This window comes from Pan troglodytes, chromosome 2, assembly GCF_028858775.2.
Source record: "Pan troglodytes isolate AG18354 chromosome 2, NHGRI_mPanTro3-v2.0_pri, whole genome shotgun sequence".
Classification (NCBI taxonomy): domain Eukaryota; kingdom Metazoa; phylum Chordata; class Mammalia; order Primates; family Hominidae; genus Pan; species Pan troglodytes.
Window position 1 is genome coordinate 49462455 of NC_086015.1, and position 21220 is coordinate 49483674.

Consider the following 21220-nt stretch of genomic DNA (forward strand, 5'->3'; position numbering starts at 1 on the left):
TCACACCACTGCACTTCAGCCTTGGCGACAGAACAAGACTTCTGTCTCTTAAAAATAAAAAAGTCTGTTACAAACGGAGTCATTTGAAACATTCCCTCCCATCATTCATTTCTGCGTTAGTTTTTGAAGTTAAAGAGCACTAGAAAAGAAACGTGACAGTATAGAGGTTTTACGCTTATTTGACTTTATCAACTGTAAATTCTGTTTTTAAGAATTCTATAACAAATGTGTTTTTAGGACAGAAAGTAAATTTGGGTAACCTTTGATTTAGGCTTGGAAATATAAACCAAGTGGTTTCTTACTAAGTTTAATGTTTTTAATTGTTCTTCCTAAGTAAACAACAGCCTGATTCACATAATGGAATAAATGGAATATACGAGTCTGAAGGAGCCACTAGACCCCAGTTTTATGTGGAAACACAAGATGTATTTTCAAATGAGGATCATACTGAGGCAGGCAAATATTCCTCATGAATTTTGTGATTGCTTTCAAAATGAGCTACATTTGTGAATAAGCATCAGGCCCCCAGTGTATGTTTGTGCTGACAAAAATGTTAATACCCAATTTTGTACAATGTAATTCACTTGTTAGTGCCATAGATGAGTGGGCAGGAGGTGTGCAAAAGTCTTGAAGTTGAGTTTCTCATTGAACATGCTCTCAGAAAGGTGTAGGTGGCATTTCAATAACATCTCTTTCCAGAATAAATTGTGACTCTCCTTACTTTACAAACTGGTGAAAATATTTTGAGCTGGTAAATATTTTTGTGATTTCATTACTTTTCAAAATTCAGTTGCAAGACTGAGCATGCATGGCTGGGGGGATGTTTATAATGGCCTGTACATTATTTTTCTTCTTTGTTGGCAGGAAATAACTACGTGTTTGCCAGATTACTACAAGTGGACTCAGTATCTCTTTATTAAACTGTATGAGGCTGGGCTGGCCTATCAAAAGGAGGTAAGTTAAAATTAGCTGGACTTTTAAAATTCAGTGAATCTCTTTAGGATACATCATTGCAGTAGCAGTGAAAATGAACGCTACCTCAAGTTCATAAAATCAGTCACAGCAGACCCAGAACGTAACTACTTCCTACTTAAGTTTAGTGTCATCAAGACAGGGTCTGGGCTTCTTTTACCCTTGAATTCTTACCCCATAACCTATTGTCTGGTTCCTGTAATGAGATCAAGGAGAGGGCATAAGAAGAAAGAACACAGGCTTCTCAAATCCTAGCTCAGCTCCCTCTCCCAGCTGTGTGAACAGCTGGGTAACTTAACCTCTAGGAAACATGGTTTTGTATCTGCTAAATGGGAATGGGGACATTTTCCTTGTGGGGTACTATGGTTTGGATGTCCCCTCCGAAAGTCATGTTGAAATTTAATTGCCATTGTGATGGATTTAAGAAGAGGGACCTTTAAGAAGTGAGTGGGTCATGACAGCCCTGTCCTAATAAATGGATTAATGTTATTATTGTGGGAATGAGCTCCCAATAAAAGGATGAGTTCAGCCAAATTCTCTGTGTGTGTGTGTCATATGGTCACTTGCTGTTCTACTTACTGCCATGGGATAATGCAGCACAGAGGCCCTTGCAGATGTTGGCACCATGCTCTTGGACTTCCTGACCTCCAGAATCAGCCAAATAAACTTCTATCAATAAATTACCCAGTCTGTGGTATTCTATTACAGTAGCAGAAAATGGAGGAAGACACAGGGTTCTTGGAAAGATTAAAGGTAATAGTTAAAGAACAGCTATCACAGTGGTCTCCCGAGAAATGAAAGTGTTTGTTATGGTGGGAGCTCAATAATGATAGGTAAGACTTGGAATGGTGGGAGATGAGGCAAGAGCATCATAGTGTGGCCTAGAACTATCCAGGATGATAGCCACTAGCCACATGTGGTTGCTTAAATTTAAAGTAATTAAAATTAAATAGTATTTAAAAAGTCAGAGCTGGGCACAGTGGCTCACACCTGTAATCTCAGCACTTTGGGAGATTGACACAGGAGGATTGCTTGAGGCCAGGAGTTCAAGACTAGCCTGGGAAACACAGTGAGACCCTGTCTCTACAAAAAGTAGGAAAAAATTAGTCCCAGTTACTCAAGACGGTGAGGTAAGAGGATCCCTTGAGCCCATCAACCTACTGGGGTAAGGCAAAAGGGAGAGGAAAGAACTGAGGTAAAAAATAGTGTTCTATTCCTTAACAAATATTGGCTTTTTGACTAAAACGAGATAGTGTTTATGAGGAAAAGACCAAAACACATGACCAGATGGAGAAATCCACACTAGGCTGCTCCCAGTCAGCTCTGGCTGGTAGGGCCTGCTAGGTTGCCTCCACCCCCACACTGCTGTTTGGTCAGGATTTAGTCTTGGTTTTTTTCCAGGTGGATCTCTGTCTTAGTTGGTTTGTACTGCTACAGTAGTGCCAAGACCAGCTCGGTCGGGGAGACCCTAACCCAGTAGCGCTAGAGGAATTAAACACACACACACACAGAAATATAGAGGTGTGAAGTGGGAAATCAGGGGTCTCACAGCCTTCAGAGCTGAGAGCCCCGAACAGAGATTTACCCACATATTTATTAACAGCAAGGCAGTCATTAGCATTGCTTCTATAGATATTAAATTAACTAAAAGTATCCCTTATGGGAAAGGAAGGGATGGGCCAAATTAAAGGAATAGGTTGGGCTAGTTAACTGCAGCAGGAGCATGTTCTTAAGGCACAGATTGCTCATGCTATTGTTTGTGGCTTAAGAATGCCTTTAAGTGGTTTTCCCCCCTGGGCAGGCCAGGTGTTCCTTGCCCTCATTCTGATAAACCCACAATCTTCCAGCGTGGGCTTTATGGCCATCATGAACATGTCACAGTGTTGCAGAGATTTTGTTTACGGCCAGTTTGGGGGCCAGTTTATGGCCAGATTTTGGGGGCTTGTTCCCAACACAATAGAATACTTGAGACTGGTATTTTAACAGTTTTATGCAGCAGAAATGTATTTCCTCATAGTTCTGAAGGCTGGGAAGTCCAATATCAAGGTGCCGGCCTCTGGCAAGGGCCTTCTTGCTGCATCATCCTACGGTGGAAGGTGAGAGGGCAAGAGAGAGGGAGAGTGTGAGGGAGGGAGCAAGGGGAAGCTTAACTCACTATTTTTTTTTTTTTTTTTTTTTTGAGACAGAGTCTTGCTCTTGTTGCCCAGGTTGGAGCGCAATGGTGTGATCTCAGCTCACTGCAACCTCCGCCTCCCGGGTTCAAGCAATTCTCCTACCTCAGCCTCCTGAGTAGCTGGGATTACAGGCATGCGCCACCACGCCCAGCTAATTTTTGTATTTTTAGTAGAGACAAGTTTCTCCATGTTGGTCAGACTGGTCTTGAACTCCCAAACTCAGGTGATCTGCCCGCCTCAGCCTCCCAAAGTGCTGAGATTATAGGCATGAGCCACCATAACACAGCTGAACTCATTTTTATAACAAGCCCACTCTTGATAACTAACCCACACCCGTGATAGCAACATCAATTTATTCATGAGAGCAGAGCCCTCATGACCTAATCACCTCTGAAATGTCCCACCTCTTAACACTGTTGCATTAGGGATTAAGTTTCCAACACATGAACTTTGGGGGACACATTCAGACCATAGCAATCTCTTTTTATTGGATAGCTATTTTCAAATTGGCCTTAAAACAGAAAACATTGCTATTAGCATTCTATTTCTGTGGTTTACTTCAAAATACAAATTTTTGGAATAAACTTTATAAAGTTAACTGACTTTAGAAATATACTTTGTAAAGCATATTTAACCAAAATAACTCAGGTAAATGAACATTTAGGAATAGTATTTGAGCAGAGCATTACTAAACATAGCTGGAGTGTTTAAGTCTTTTGTTCTTAACAAGCACTGTCCACCAAATGTTCAGTTCTGTTGCAAAAAGAATCTGCTGTTGCTTTCACAAAACAAAAGTATTTTCAGCTGCAAATATGAACGTAAAGACCTCTACTTGGCAGAACATTAATTTCACCTTGTGAAAAACATTTTCTTAAAACTCTTTTTTAAAAAGTTTTATTCCATGGATGTAGTTTTAGCGGGTTTTGTTGTTGTGGGGGTTTTTTAATTAATATATCATAGTTGTACATACTTTACATGTGATATTTGATACATGTATACAGTGTGTCATGATCAAATCAGGGTAATTGGGATATCCATCACCTCAAACATTTATCTTTCTTTGTGTTGGAAATAATTACATTTCTTCTAGCTATTTTGAAACATACAATAAATTATTGTTAACTATAATTTCCCTACTGTATTATCAAATGCTAGAACGTATTCCTTTTATCTAACTGTGTTTTTGTACCCATGAACCATTGTCTTTTTATCCCCCCCTCTCTCCCCTTCCTTTTCCAGCCCCAGCAGCCACCATTCTACACTCTACATCCATGAGATCCACTTTTTTAAGCTCTCACATATGAGTGAGAACATTTGATATTTGTAATTTCTATGCCTGGCTTATGTCACATGGTAACCTCCAGTTCCATTCATTTTATTCTTTTTTATGGCTGAATAATATTCCATAGTGTGTATATACCACATTTTTTAAATCCATTAATCCACTAATGGACACTTGGGTTGATTGATATCTTGGCTATTGTGAATAGTGCCACAATAAGCATAGAAGTGCAGATATCTCTTCGGTAATCCTGATTTCAATTCCTTTGGATATATACCCAGCAGTGGGATTGCTGAATCATGTGGTAGTTTTATTTTTAATTTTACAAGGAACCACCTTACTGTTTTTCATACAGTGTATGAGGGTTCCCCTTTCTCCATATTCTCACCAGCATCTGTTACTCCATCTTTTAATAGAAGCCATTTTAACTGAGTGAAATTATGTTTCGTTGTGGTTTTGATTTGCACTTCCCTGATGATTAATGATGTTAAACATTTTTTTTCATATACCTTTTAGCCATTTGTATGTCTTCTTTTGAGAAATGTCTATATAGGTGTTTTGCCTGTTTTCTAATTGGAGTATTTGGATTTTTGTTTGTTTTTTGCTATTGAGTTGTTTGGATTCCTTATGTATTCTGGTTATTAATCCCTTGTCAGATGAATAATTTGCGAATATTTTTTCCCCTTCTGTAGGCTATCTCTTTACTCTGTTCATTGTTTCCTTTGCTGTGCAGAAGCTTTTTTGCTTGATGTAATCCCATTTGTCTGTTTTTGCTTTTATTGCTTGTGCTTTTATGGTCTTAACCAAAAAAAAAAAATTTGTCCAAGCTAATGTCCTGTAGCATTTCCCTAATGTTTTATTCTACTAGTTTCATAGTTTTCGGTCTTACATTTAAGTCTTTAATCTATTTTGAGTTTATTTTTTTATATGGTGAAAAATGGGGATTTAGTTTCATTCCTCTGTATATGGATATCCAGTTTTCCCAGCAGCATTTATTAAAGAGACTGTCTTTTCCCCAATGTATGTTTTTAGAAACTTTGTCAAAAATGAGTTGACTATAAGTGCATGGATTTATATCTGGGTTCTCTGTTTCATTTCATTGGTCTGTTTGTCTCCTTTTATGGCAGTACCATGCTTTTTGGGTTACAATAGTTTTTTAGTATAATTTGAAATCAGGTAGTGTGATGCTTTCAGCTTTGTTCTGTTTTTGCTCAGGATTGCTTTGGCTATTCAGGGTCTTTTGTGGTTCCATACAGATTTTAGGGGTTTTTTTCTATTTCTGTAAATAATGTCATTGATATTCTGATAGGGATTGCTTTGAATCTGTAGATCACTTTGTGTAGTATGTGCATTTTAACAATATTCTTCCAAGCCATGAACATAGTATATTTTTGCATTTTTTGTTTGTCCTTTTCAATTACTATCATCAATGTTTTATAGTTTTCCTTAGAGATCTTTAACCTTGCTTAAATTTACTCCTAGGTATTTTATTTGTAACTCTTATAAATGGGATTACTTGATTTCTTTTTCAGATTGATCATTGTTAACATATAGAAATGCTGCTGATTTCTGTGTGTTGATTTTGTATCCTGCAACTTTACTAAATTCATTTATCAAGTCTAAATTTTTTGGTTGGAATCTTTAGGTTTTTCTAAATATAAAATCATGTTGTCTGCAAACAAGAATAATTTGACTTCTTCCTTTCCATTTTAGTTGCCAGTTATTTCTTTCTCTTGCCTAATTGCCCTGGTTAGGACTTCCAGTACTATGTTGAATAAAAGTGGTGAAAGTGGTAATCCTTGTCTTGTTCCAGATCTTAGTGGAAAGGCTTTCAATTTTTTCCCATTCAGTGTGGTATTAGCTATAGGCTTGTCATATATAGCCTTTATCATGTTGAGGTGTGTTCCTACTATACCCGATTTGTTGAGGTTTTTTTTTTTTATCATGAAGGATGTTGAATTTTATTGAATGCTTTTTTAGCATCTATGGAAATTATGTGTTTTGGTCCTTGATTTTGTCGTATGACATGATATTTATTGATTTCTATATGTTGAACCATCCTTGCATCCCTGGGATGAATCCCTGTTGATCATGGTGAATGATCTTTTTAATGTGTTGTTGAATTCTGTTTACTACTATTTTGTTGAGGATTTTTGCATCTCTGTTTATTAGGGATATTGGCCTATAGTTTTCTTTTTTGTTATGTCTTTGTCTGGTTTGGATATCAGGGTAATGCTGGCTTTATAGAATGAATTTGGAAGAATTCCCTCTTTCTAGAAGAGTTTGAGAAGAATGGGTATTAGTTTTCTTTAAATGGTAGAATTCAGCAGTGAATCCATCAGGTCCTGATCTTTTCTTTGATGGAGGACTTTATATTACTGCTTTGAACTCATGACTTGTTCTATTCAGGTTTTCAATTACTTCATGGTTCGATCTTGGTAGGTTGTGTGTGTGTCCAGGAATTCATCCATTTCTTCTAGGTTTTCCCATTTGTTGATGTATAGTTGTTCATAATAGTCTCTAATGATCCTTTGTATTTCTGTGGTAAAAGTTTTAATGTTTCTTTTTCTGTCTGTGATTTTATTTATTTGGCTCTTTTCTTCCTAGTCTAGGTAAAAGTTTGTTGATTTTGTGTGAATTTTCAAAAACCAAGTTTTTTATTTTATTGGCCTTTTTCTTTCTTTTCTTTCTTTTTAGTCTCAATTTCATTTATTTCTACTCTGATCTTTATTATTTCATTCCTTCTACTAATTTTGGGTTTGGTTTGTTCTTGCTTTTCTAGTTCCTTGTGCATTTTTTATCTGGAGTTGCTTATCTGGAGTCCTGTTGATCTCTCTTCAAAGTTCTTTTTCCTGTATGGTACTTGTTGATTATCAATCTTGTGCTGGTATTTAGCCTTGGATGGTGGATATAGTTATTAATGGTTTATTATGCTTGGACATTCTAGGGAATGAGGGCGAGTCCCCTAATTTATGAGTCTGTCTTTAGCTGTCTACATGAATTTAGTAGCAGCTGGTGATGGTGCTAATTTACCCACTTGGTAAAGCTAAGTTTGCAGCATGGCCTTGGCTTCAGGAAGCATACTGAAAGAATTGCTACACACTGGCACCTCTTCCACTGTACCTCCTTGTGGCTTTGGAATGTGGTGACAGTAACAAACGGTAGCCTTGTGGGCTACCCCTGGACTCAGTCCAAATTCAGGCCCATTCTTGATGGAATGAAGCAAGATTGATTTTGAGAGCTAGATACTTTATAAGACCTATGTGATGTTGCTTAGTTAAGCATGCTTTGTCAAGAAAGAAGCTAATAGACCTTGAAAAAAATCAGTACCCTAAAATATATATTTTACTAGCCTTCTGGAACTTGAAGCTGACAGTATATTCAGAAAAGGTCTTTGATAGTTTAAAAAAAAAAAAGAAAGAAAGAAAAGAAAAGCAGAGCTTGAGGGGAGAGAGGCGGGGAAAACAATGGAGAGTAGCCAAGGGCCGGAGGAGTGATATGCTGGCCAAGAGACAAAAGCATGCTGATGGTGGGTGTGATCTAGAAGGGACAGGCACCCTGTGTGAAGGGCGAGGCAGGGAGGCAAGGCAAGGAGGATCTGAGGGAAGAGGAGGAATTGTAATGATGAGATGAGAGGTGTGAGGGTTTGGAACAGTAGGGCTGGCTGGGGCAGCAAGCACCACAGCTGCTGTGTCACAGATAGGAAAGCTGATAAACACAAAATTAGGAGAATACTGCCCACATGATCCCCAAGGGAGCCCAAAGTCACCTACACCTCCAAGAGCCTAATGGCAAAGAAGAGTAGAGAGGAGACAAAAATGCCTGCTCCCACTGATCACTGTGCAGATTTGACCCTTTATGAACATGGCTCCTTTGTGTTTGTTGTGTTATGAGGTGCATTTTTAAAATGCTTCCTAAATGCTTCCCACAAATCACTCAAGCAAAAAATATTAGTCCTAATGTTTAACCCTTTAATAAGTGGGGAAACTACCTTCTTTGGAATGTCCAATTCCATGATATTCCCAGATAACTATTGTGAGGGAAGCAGTGGGTAAAATCGACCCAGAGCTCAGTGTGTTTGCAGGTGTTTTAATGATTTCAGTGTTAATTTAAGGTTCATTTCAATACAGGCTTGACTTTATTTTACAAATAAGGCTAGTTAACTACAAAGGAACATGGAATTGGCTTCAGTAGGTGATAGACAGCATAAATGCCAACCAGGGAAATGAATAGAGTCAGTGAAGTTGCCCAGAAATTATATCCTATTCATAAGACTGTGCTTGCTTAAAAATCAGCATGTTCATCCAAGTAAATGTTCAAAATGTGGAAATCCAGGATTGCTGGATGAGGGAAGCTATTGATAGAGACAGTTGTCCAAGAGAGGAGACCTGAGCAAAGGGATTTAGGAAGCAACTCCAGGGCTTCAAGGGGTTGCAGGTGCTGTGCTCCCTGAGCCTCATGGCCCTGGATTTTGACGACTCCAAATTTAACCACTTTTGGAAAGTCTGAGCCTGAATCTGCAACTCTGTGGCTGAGGTGGATTGGAGTTCTGGAAAGAAATCATGTGGATTCTCACAGATGATGCATCTTTTGAGACACTATTTCTTTTGGTGTTTTCCCCCTTCCCCCCAAGTCTTTCATTAGGGGGATAAATTGCCTTTGTGTTTTGCTTTTTTTTTTTTTTTTTTTTGTCTTTCATTCAATGCCTGGGTTTTATTATGATGTGCAAACCTCTTAGGAGCACACCTTCCTCATTGTATTTTGTAACCTAGAGCCTGAGAGATGCCAGGCCATGTGGGAAATGTAGATAAGAAAATACAGTCCTATTTGTTCTTGCAATCTGTAGTGCCAAGTATTCACTTCTTCCAAATCCTCTGAGGTTTGCCAGGGACAAGAGACAGAGGTGGAGGGATATACGGTGCTCTTTTTCTACCTTTCTTTTATGTTTCATACAGTTTTAGTTGTGCATGGGTTGTCTGGAGTGGGGAGATGCCACTTGAATGAACTGTCTACATTACTAAGCAGTACTTGGTCCTTTCTTTCTACCTGTTATTTTAAGTGGAACCCTTCCAGAACCTGTGTACACTGTGGGTAGAAATGTAAATTGCTATAGCCATTATGGAAAACAGTATGGAGGTTCCTCAGAAAATGAAAAATGGAACTACCATATGATCCAGCAATCCCACTTCTGGGAGTATATCCAAAGGAACTGAAATCAGTGTGTTGGAGGGATATCTGTACACCCATGTTAACTGCAGTACTATTCACAGTAGCCAAGATATGGAATCAACCTAAGTGTCCATCAACAGACGAATGAATAAAGAAAATGTGGAGTATATACACAATGGAATAGTATTCAGCTTCAAAAAACAATAAAATTCTGTCATTTGGGAATGACAGGGATGAATCTAGAAGACAGTGTGCTAAATGAAATAATCCAGGCACAGAAAGGCAAATATCATGTGATCTTACTTACATGTGGAATCCTAAAAAACATTGAATTCATAGAAGTAGAGAGTAGAATGATGGTTACCAGAGGCTGGAGGGGTAGGGGTGGAGCAAGGGAATGGGAAGTTACTGTCAGGAGTACAAAGTTTCAGCTAGACTGCAGGAATACATTTTGAGATCTACTGCACAGGAGGGTGACTCTAGTCAGTCATAATGTTTTGTATATTTTGAGATAACTGAAAGAGTAAATTTATCACCACAAAAAATGTTAAGTAAGTGAGGTGATGGGTATTTTAATTGCTTAATTATTCTACATTGTGTACATATATCAAAATATCACACTGTATTCTATAAATACAGTTATGATTTGTCAGTTAATAATTGTTTTAAAAGAAATAATTAAGACTGGGTGTGGTGACTCACGCCTGTAATCCCAGCACTTTGGGAGGCTGAAGCAGGCAGATCACCTGAGGTCAGGAGTTCGAGACCAGCCTGGCCAACACGGTGAAACCCTGTCTCTACTAAAAATACAAAAATTAGCTGGGCGTGGTGGTGGGCGCCTAGAGTCCCCGCTACTCGGGAGGCTGAGGCAGGGGAATCACTTGAACCCAGGAGGCAGAGGTTGCAGTGAGCTGAGATTGTGCCACTGCACCCCTGCCTGGGTGACAGAGTGAGACCCTGTCTCAAAAAAAAGAAGAAATAATTAAGTGGTACCCTTCTCTCCAACCCCCTAATACAGGCAGGGATAATAGATAAGGAAATGGACCTTTGGTTCATTAAAGTTTTTAGATCTAAGGTACTTTTGTCCCATATTTTGTGTCTATGTGCTTATTAAGTCAAGGCTTTTGGGGACCCTATCTTAGAAGGGAAACAAATGCATGTCTTTCCCACCCAACTCTAGACTTCACATACTTAAATTTTCCAATGGGGGTACTGCTTCTATATGTAAAATCGCAGCCCACAAATTACAACCCACAGATAGGTTAGCCTCCCCTCACCCCTACTTTTTATGTAACTTTTAGACATGTCTCTGGATCAGTCAGGGTCCCAGCAGGAAAGAGAGAGCACACCCGAAAGGAGTCATTGAAGACAATTTGATGAAGGACTATTTGTGTGGAGTTCAGGGAAACTCAGAAGGGACGGCAGTGCGTTTGACCCTGGCAGCAGAAGGATGCCTTTGCTGCCTGTAGGCTGCAGGGGCAATGTCAGGGGGCAGTTAATAGAACCTGGGAGAGCAGTAGCTTTAGCAGCACAAGAGACCTGCCCAACAGAGGTGATGACCTTCACTAGAGGCACATGACCCCTGCTAGCCCATGGCCAGGAAGCAGCCAGTGTGCCTGTCATTGGTTGAACCCAACCGGAAGATAAGGGTCCAAGGGAATGCAGGTCGCAGAGGTCAACTTCTTGGGCCACAGATCAGGGCAGGAAGAGGGTCTGGAGGGGCAAATGGGTAATAGTGAACACAATCTCTTATTAGAATTGCGTATTAAAAATTTTACGGCTAGGCCTGGTGGCTCACGCCTGTAATCCCAATACTTTGGGAGGCCAAGGCGGGTGGATCACCTGAGGTCAAGAGTTCGAGACCAACCTGACCAATATAGTGAAATCTCATCTCTACTAAAAATACAAAATTAGCTGGGCCTGGTGGCACATGCCTGTAATCCCAGCTACCCAGGAGGCTGAGGCGGGAGAATCGCTTGAACCCAGGAGGCAGAGGTTGCAGTGAGCCAAGATTGCAACCATTGCAATCCAGCCTGGGCAATAAGAGCAAAACTCTGTCTCAAAGAAAAAAAAAATTACAAAAAATGTGTATGAAGTCAGGATATTTTAAGTCCCCAACACACCCCTCTGTACTCATTCCCTTCTTTGTACCAAGTGGTACCTGAATGTCATAAAGGTGTGAATGTAGATGGCAGAGGTATTTATTTTAAATGAAGATAGACACTAACTAGAACTCTATGAGATAATGAATCTTCATAATAGTTAAGACTACATGTTTTATGTGCTCTATCAGCTGAATGAATCCATGGAGACAGAGCTCAGAACAGCTACCATTGTGGGGGCAGGTATTGATTGGTAGAAGGCACAACAGAGTTTTCTAGGGTGCTGGAAATGTGCTTTATCTTGAAATGAGTGATGGTTACATGAGTATGTAACTGTAAAAATGTATCGAGTTGTACACTGAAGATTTATTTCCCTAAAATAATCCTATTCTGTCAAATTTTAAATAGGTACCATTTTTTCTTCTTTTATTCTGCTTGCTAAAATTTTCCATCCTATAAGTTCATCCTTTCATATAAGATACCAAAGTTGAGTTAGACACATCCTTAAAGGCTTCCTTCCCAAGCCTATTGTAATAAGATGGAAGCACAGAGGAAATTAATGTGTTTTTTGTACAACTTGCAAGTGGTTTCTTTAACAAGCAGTACTCCACGGAGCAGAGTCATTGCATTTGCAGGCCCTCTCCCACGTAAGAAACCTCAGGATGGTCTCATAAAATGAGTACTCACCTAGGTCAGGCACAGTGGCTCACGCCTGTAATCCCAGCACTTTGGGAGGCCAAAACGGGTGGATCACGACGTCAGGCATTTGAGACCAGCCTGGCCAACAGAGTGAAACCCCATCTCAACTAAAAATACAAAATTAGTCAGGTGTGGTGGTGGGCACCTGTAATCCCAGCTACTTGGGCTGAGGCAGGAGAATCACAGGAACCTAGGAGGTGGAGGTTGCAGTGAGTCGAGATCACACCACTGCACTCTAGCCCAGGCGACAGTGCGACACTCCATGTCAAAAAAAAAAAAAAAAAGAGTACTCACCAGATTGTGCCATTTTGTTTCATGAATTATACAGGCCCTGGTTAACTGGGACCCAGTGGATCAAACAGTGCTTGCCAATGAGCAGGTGGATGAACATGGCTGTTCATGGCGTTCTGGAGCAAAGGTGGAACAGAAGTACCTCAGACAATGGTTTATTAAGACAACCGCTTATGCAAAGGTGAGTGTCAGCCTGGAGGCTCCCCACTAATGCCTTACATGCTGGCAGGCAACACCAAAGGCTTCTGGGTATGAGAGAGCCTCACTGTTGGGGTTGAGCTCTAGGAAGGGCTGGGAGCCATGGATGTACAGACAGGAAGCAGCTGAGCCTCATCACTCACTTAGCTGGTGATGGGCTGGTATCTTCAACTGTAAGTCAAGTATAGCACCTAGAGGTCATTGTAGGCCATTGTTTGCTGACGTTTCAACTTACTGCCACAGAGGTCAAAAATCATCCATAATTATATCAGTGATAAAGCTTTAAAAAAGAGAGAGGGGGGCCTTTAAAAAAAGAGAGAGAAAAGTGTCTTCAACTGTGTAGTTCTGATGAGACCTCCAGAAAGATAGAATGAAATCTCAGATAAGTAAATGGACTTTTGGTTTATTAACTTTGGTGCATGTCTTTCCCACCCAACTCTAGACTTCACATGCTTAAATTTTTCAATGGAGGTCCAGAAGAGATTATCTAAAAGAATTGAAGAGATGGCCGGCCTCCATGAGAGAAGGCCAAGTGAAAATGAACTAAGCCAGGCGCTAAAGCTTGATAAACTGGTTCTTGGGCCTTAGTTTTCTCATCAATACAATGAGCAGGTTGGACCAAGCAGTCTTTAAGGTGTCTTCTAGCTCTTTCCATGTTCAGAGATTCAAGGCAAAACCAATCATTGAAAGCAGGGGCTTGCTTATTAAGTCACCAAGAGCCTGGACAAAAAATCAGTTCTGTAGGTACTGGAACCACTCTGTGCAATGTGCCCTTTGAGCTTACCAAGTTTCAAGGTGCTGGAGTTGAGGGGTCACTCCCTGAAACTCCAGAGAGAAATGGTTAAAGCAAATTAGGGACATTCACATGGCAATTTGGTGACCTTTGTATTCTTATGCATGCATGAGACTGGACATAAGTAGGGTCTGAAAAGGTAAGGGCATCATGAAGGACTACTTATGGCATGTCATGTTGTTCTTCCCCTGTGGTAGTCACCATAAGAAGGATAGTTGTCCCCTTCCATGGTGGCCTGTGAGTTGCTTTGTGAGTATCAACTGAAATGGACTCTGGGTTAGATCCAATACTGTTGTTCTTATATGCAAAGAAAGCACAAGGTTCTCAATATCCCGTGGTCGCTACAAAACTTTGTGAATTAGAATTGTAGGACGCCAACTCACAATACCAATGCCATACAGAAATATGACCTCTAGTTTTCTCACATAAAAGACATGTCTTAAATGAGGTTGTTTTTCCATTTTCATTTATTCTGAATGCAGCAGAGAATAGCATATGGATTTGGAGAGGTGCTCATTAGAACTTGTTAACATGGTGCCTTGCTCCTTTTAAGCACAGCAATATTGGAGACTGAATGTGAAGAACAAAGCTGAGGATGTTGCATTCTCTATCACCCCAAGCAGTGGGAGCCCCTGTCTGCTGACAGTTGGGGTCCACTACATTACTGGGAAGGATGCTTGGTTACCTCTTGGACCTGTCAGATGATTCTGTTATAGGCATTGTTGGAAAGTCCACCTAATTAGCTCTTTTGTTTTGACCTCTGCCTCTAGTTGAAAATGTAATAACCTAACTGAGGAGCATTATTCTTTAAATTGTCAGCTGTGAATTTTCAACTGTTCAGTGGAAATGGTTAGTTACCATGGTGACTCACCTGGTTCTTGCTGAACTCCTGTGCAGATGTATTGAAAAAACTGTCTTTTGAAGTCAGCACTTGGTTTACTCTGAAAATCTGGAGAAGAGGGAGAGTAAGACTCCATGAAGCCTAACAGAGAACAGTGCTATGGGTCTGAGAACAGAACAGAGACACAGACATGAGGGGGCTGTGCAGTACTGGAAAACATTGGCATTATGACTCAGCCAAGGGTATATAGTTGAGACCCCCAAAAAGGCCATGTATTAGAGTAGGGATGACACCCTAAGACTAACGACAAAATCAAAATAGACTCATTTTAATAAAAAATAAAATAAGCCTGAGTGGTTCAAAAGGAACTTACAGAACAAAACTCAACATCTTTAAAGGGAGACAATGTAATCCAGACTCCCAAGGTTGTATCTGCAATGTCCAACATATAATTAAAATTTACTAGACTTGAAAAGAAGCAGGAAATTATGGCCTAAAATCAAGGGGGAAAAAAAGGCATTCCAATAGAAATAGATCCTGAGATGACCCAGATGTTGGAATTAGTAAATAAAGCCAAAGACATCTATTATATAAATGGTCTGGGACTTAAAGGAAAACATGGTCTTAATGAATGAACAGATGAGGAATCTCAGGAGAGAGTAGAAACTTTTTTTTTTTTTAATGAAGCAGTTAGAAATCTAGAATATAAAAATTTAATATCTGAAATGAAAAATCCACTCTTTGGGGCTACAGATGGATAAGTAAGGGTTAGGTAGACATGAAACTTCAGGGAAGCTCCCCCCTCACACACCTATGTAGTGAACAGCATGTGTAGTGGCCTTAAAACAGAAAAGTATATGATAGGTTTGAAAAACTAAAAGGACACTGTAGCTTAAGCGAAAAGAGCCAAGCAGAAAGGCTCAAGATAGGGCTGGAGAGATGTTTAGGGGCTAGATCAGGCAAGGCCTTTAGGTCTTAAGGAATTTGCACTTTAACCATGGGGACCATAGGAAACCACTAAAGGATTCTAAGGAAGGGAATGGCATGGTCAGATTTATGTTTTTATAAGATCACTGTGGAAGGAAGGGCAAGTGTGGATGCAGAGAGACCAGTTAGAAAGCTATTGCAATGGTCCAGGCATGCAAATTTTAGATGTGGGTGAGAATAGTAGAGAGAAGTGAGTAGGTTAGAAAAATACTCAGGTGGCAAAATCCATAGAGCTTGGTAATAAATTGGAGGAGAGTATGTAGGAGATGGTAACATCAAGGAAGCCGTGGCTTGAATAGCACACAGGGAGTCCTGGAAGAGACATAGTCCTGACCCTTTTCAGTTTGAAATGGCCAGGAGATATTTGAGTAGAGATATGAAATAATAGGAAAATTACTATTTGGATTATATGGGAAATTATTTGGGAAATTAGGTCCAAAACTTCAAAGATTGAGTGAGATAGGACATCTATTTTAAAACCTGGTATGATAAAAATCGTCTTGAGTTAGTGAAGAAGTCCTGCTATATATAGATAAGATTGAGATGTTGAATCAGTTAGTAATGCTTTCAGCTGCAAGCAGCTGGAAACCTGAGAAATGGTGGCTTAAACAAATGGGAAATTACTGTACCCACGTAACAGGCTGCCAAGACTGAACTGGGATAGGGTTCTGGGTTGTCATCTCAGTAGTTCTCTTGGCCCTTTCTTCCTGTCACCTTATGGCAAGATGGTTGCTGCAGCTCCAGACATCGTGTCTCCATTCAGAACAGGAAGAAAAGGGCTGGGTACCGTGGCTCATGCCTGTAATCTCAGCACTTTGGGAGGATGAAGTGGGAGGATCACTTGAGCCTAGGAGTTCAAGACCAGCTTAGGCAATATCGAGACCCCAATTTCTACCAAAAGAAAGAAAGAAAGAAAGAAAGAAAGAAGCAGAAGGGGCAGTGCCAAAAACTGTTCCTTTTGTCTAGAAAACAAAAACTTCCTCAAAAATCCCCAGTAGAATTCCACTGATGTCCTGTTAGCCCCAAGTGTGTTTTGGCCACCTCCAGCTTCAAGGGAGACTAGGAAAGCAGGCTTGGGCTTTTTAGCTTCTGTAGTTGAGCTGGAGGGGGGAAGAGGATGGGCAGTAGGTGCTGGGATAGGCAGTGAGCTGTGCCCGCACAGTTATCTTTAGAGCTTTGTATTTGCATCTCGTTTTGCAGCTCTGTGGGCTGCCTCTGTGATGTATGACTGTGGTCTTCTTGGGAGCATGGCTGTGAAGGAGCCCTCCTTTCATTCACTTAACTTCCTAATTTTAAAGACAGTGCCTGATGTGAAAATTACAGAGAACCCAGCAAGATAAAGATGCTTTATTCAGGCTGTTCTGTGATATATTTGATTTTTCTCCTCTTACCCCCCACCCAGTCCTCCTAGGATTGTTTGCTTTGTGAAACATTAAAAGTGATTTCAGCCACTCATTCTGTGAAAAAGAAAACTTGCAGTAGGAGTATCTGAAGAACATGAATTAGTCTTGGCAGAGCTGTGTGGGCGGTGTCTTGTGGGCAGCACTGCTGAGGTGAGAGCAAGGGGAGGAGGATGGATTGGAGCCTTGTATACAGCAAGCGAAAGGGATTCAGAGTCTGATGGAATGCCTCAGTCCTGGCAGCAGAGTGACAATTGGAAGGAGAGGCAAATAGAGAGAAGGCCTCCCATTTGAACTTGTCTATTAGAGTTGTGATTTTGATTTCTCCTGCTGACTCCGCTGGCCCCTCTCGGCTGCATTGCAGGCTTTCAGCCCCTGGGCACCATGCACGCGCCCCTCCTTGGTGTTAAATGGACATAAACATGCCTTCATGGTGCTTAGTCAACCCCCATACCAAATTGGTGGTTATGTTTTCAGGAGTTACTTGACAGCTGCTGTAATACAAAGTCTGTGTTTGCCTCTCATTTCCTACCTGATTATCTCAGATCAGGGCTCAGGCCTTTCTTTGTACCATCTTACTGAACCCTCACTTTAATCTTTTGAGGGTAGGTACTCCTCTTATCTTCATTTTAATGATGAGCAGACTGAGGCTCATACTAGTAATAAGTAATAGCATGGGGATTCAAATCTGAGCAGCTGAGCTGTTAACCCGCAGTCTCTCCTCCTTCTCTGTGGTCTGAATTCATTCATTTTTTTTTTTTCCTGAGATGTTATTGAGTGCCTGGCCAGACCCTAGGCAGGGTGCTAAGAATACAGACAGAGCAGCTGAGGTCTCTGCTCTTAAGGAGCTTAGACTTTAGTGCCACAGACAGTGGTAGACATGAGCTGTCACATCTCCTGCAAAAGAGTGCAGGGGAGACGAGGAGGAGGAGCCCCAAATCTGCCCAGCGGTCTAAGGAGGTATCACTGAGGAAGTGGTGAAAGATAGGAAGCACAGAATGTCTACAAGGGAGCATCTTCTTGCCCTCCAGATGTGCAGGAAACCTTATTCTTCATCAAGTATTTCTAAGTAGGATGAACTTCTGCTGGTGAGAAGCAGATGGGCAACAGTGAGCCATTATGAAATCAGTGGGCACTGGAGGTAATAAGCGCCCATTTTCCTGCCCTCTTTGTTCCTGTCCTCCTGATTTCACCTGTGAGCTTGTGGGTAAAGCAGAGGTACCTTTACCAGAACACACTGGTCTTGTTTTACCCTGCAGAGCATGCACACATGGGGCTGGAGGAAAGAGGAGGTGAGGGGAGAGAAGGGAAGTTTGTGCCAGGAGTTCTTTGGAGGAGGTGGCGGAGGATGTTAGAGCGAAGAGACAGCCTCAGAGAAGCAGTGAGGCAGGGTCCAGCCTCCAAGAGTCATCTGAACTCTGGAATGAAGACCGTTAGGGGGACCTTTGTTCCACCTCTGAGGCACTGGGATACTTATGAAAGCATTTGGCTGCCCTCTAGAAATTGGGCCTCTTGCCTGGCTTTCTGCTCGTAACTTCAGATCCTGTCTCAGCCCCAGAACAGAGGCTGGGTCACAGGTAGCACCAGGAAGTGCCTCTCCAGTCACATCGTCCCCTTAATCCCCTTCACCCCTGTCACTCCTGTGTTGCTCTAGAAGCTTTGCAAAGGAATTGTTAGAGAAGTTTGGTAACTTGACCCTACTCTGCCCTCTGACCTCAAGAAAGCACCTCCTCCTGTTTGTGCGTCAAAGCACTTCCTCCTCCTGTGTGTGCATACTGCGCCTTCTAAGGGGGTGGGGCGGCAGCACAAATTAGATGTTGGCAGAAGAGGCAAAATGACAGAACTGAGAGGAGCAAGTGAGAAATGTTTAGCAAACTGTCAGCTTCTCTGCAGGGCTCTGAGGACCAGGCCAGGGCTGGGATTTGGTGATGATGATGCTGCTTGGGTTTATCTACAATGAGGGCTTTTTCTTAAAAGCTCTGTGGCTTCGAAGCTCTTACTGCATTTATCCCCACCATGCCCCTCTGTGGTCAGACAGGGCTGAGGGTGGCCTTATCCCTCCTCACTTTAAAAATGATTAGATACTGTGGGGTAGGAGGCCAGAGCCCATGCCGGCTCTGGACCCCTATTCTCAGACCAGTGCTGAGCCACACCCTCAGAGCCCTCAGCCTCCCTGCCAGGATTCTCCCTCATGCTGGGGCTGTCTCTTCTCTTGGCTACAGTAGATTCTGCTCCCAGTCCCAGGGATCTGGTTTTGACTCCCTGTCTCACAAAGCTAATTAATAGTTAAATTCTGCTCCTTCTTACATAATATCTCCTGCTTCTGTTTTCTGTTTTCCCTGCCTCTCCAGCGTCTTTTCTCTCCTAAGCTATTCTAAACTGAACTCTCTGCTTTTCTATCCTCCATCCTATGCTCTCAGCCCTCCTCAGCATGATTGCTGGCCAGAGTGGCCAGTGCCACAGGGACCAGGTGGAAGTTGTTACTGGGAGAGCCAGCCCCTCAGAAGTCCTTCTAGGGATGGGACTGGGCAGGGGTAGGAAGGGCACAGAGGCCACAGAAAAGTAGACAACTTGAGGCTGGCTTTTCCCTGTCACTTCCCAGGCGAGCAAAAAGCTGCCTGAATAGAGGGAGTAAAATCTTTAATAACAGCCCGGGGCCAAGGCGAGATGCTGGGAGGAGGCACCTGGCTGGCTCTCAGCAGGCCTGAGAGGGAACTTCCTCCAGGAAAGGTCCTCCAGGGGTTGGTACAGGGCTGGGCCTTCGCTCTGGGATTCAGAAACCAGTGGTGTTTCTAAATGGTACAGAGACAGTATAGGCCATCAAGTTTCCCTCCCTGAATGCAGGGCCTTCCTGCTGACCTCCCAGATGTCCCCCACCAATGCCTAGTCACATCTGTATGTAGTCTCTATTAGGTCAATTCTCTATCATCATCTCATTTCCCTTAGCCCTGACTTCTTGCGCACACTCCACTGTCCCTCCCTGTCAGGGAAATAAAGACAGGTATGCTTGGTACACGTACTCCAGATGTATGAGAATAAAAGAAAACTTCTGCAGTCTCTGGGTCAGCAACCTGCTCTGCAAAGAGAAAGGTTTTCATGTTTTGTTTCCAAGATGGAATGACTGCAAAGGAAAAATGGAAGAAATAATTTAATAGTATACTTCTTATGGTATATGGACAATGAAATACATTGTAAATTTGATCAGGAACCATAAAGATAGAAAAGCATTTTGTGTTCCTTTTGAACCCTGAGTGGCCTTTTTGAGCTCCTGTTTCTTGGGTGTACAGGTCTTCTTGAGGTGTCAGCCTGGACTCCATGGGAAGAGATGTATTTAGCCTCTTGTTGAGGGGTCTCAGGGATCGCTGCACAGGCCTGGTGAGTGTCACCAATGAACCTCTTCAGCTTGGAGAGTTATTTGAACTTCAAAGCTAGAAGAAACTTGAGAGAGCATTTAGCTCGGGTCTCTTTTTAATCCCTGCCCTGATCTGAAAAACATAAAAGCAAATAAACAGAAAACCCCTCATGCCTGCATTTACTGCTGCTTGAAATTGCAAAATCAATATGATGTCTAGAAACAAATTAAAATAAATGAATAAGGTGTTGCTTTATTTTGAGCAGCCCACATCATGTCCTTCTCACTCCTTCCCAGGGGGCTGATTGCCATCCTGAGGTGTGTGTCCCATCCTTGAAAATTGCTGACCCAGCCCACATCTTATTATATAATTGAGGTGCCAAGAGCAGGGAAGGCCCAGAACCCAACTTGGGTCTCCTCAGTCCCAGTCCTGCCTTCTTTATTATTATTATTATTTGAGACCGAATCTCACTCTGTCTCCCAGGCTGGAGTGCAGTGGTACAATCTCGGCTCACTGCAACCTCCACCTCCCAGATTCAAGTGATTCTCCTGCTTCAGCCTCCTGAGTAGCTGGGATTACAGGCGCCTGCCACCATGCCCGGCTAATTTTTGTATTTTTAGTAGAGACGGGGTTTCACCTGCATTCTTTACCCCTGCTCTTGGGGACAGTTCCCAAGCAACCGAGTATTTCTGAGAATCATGTGCAGACAATAGCCAGTCAGCGTGTGTCGCAGGAAGGCAGCACATTAGCGATAGGAAATGCAGTAAGTACAGAATGGGCACAAATGGCCAGGTAATGGAAAGTGTGGTGATTAGAGGTTTTCTGTTTTGTTCTTGGTGGAATTGACTCATTGTCCTCTCTGTCTTGCTTTTGTCATTATTTACTCCAATGCTCTGTCCTTACCCTGGGTTCTTCTGAGCCCAGCTGCAGAGAGACCAGTAAAGACTGATCCAATGGCT

At 41.8% G+C, this 21220-nt stretch overlaps 1 protein-coding gene across 2 annotated transcripts in view; it reads left to right on the forward strand.

Annotated features, from left to right (window-relative positions):
- LARS2 (leucyl-tRNA synthetase 2, mitochondrial) overlaps nt 1–21220 on the forward strand; it is a 159817-nt gene that overhangs the window by 56954 nt on the left and 81643 nt on the right. For both annotated transcript variants that reach the window (XM_001147749.8, XM_009445342.5), the window contains 2 exons: nt 865–954; nt 12727–12870. In XM_001147749.8, coding sequence (XP_001147749.2) covers nt 865–954; nt 12727–12870 — 234 coding nt within the window. The remainder of the gene's footprint in view (nt 1–864; nt 955–12726; nt 12871–21220) is intronic.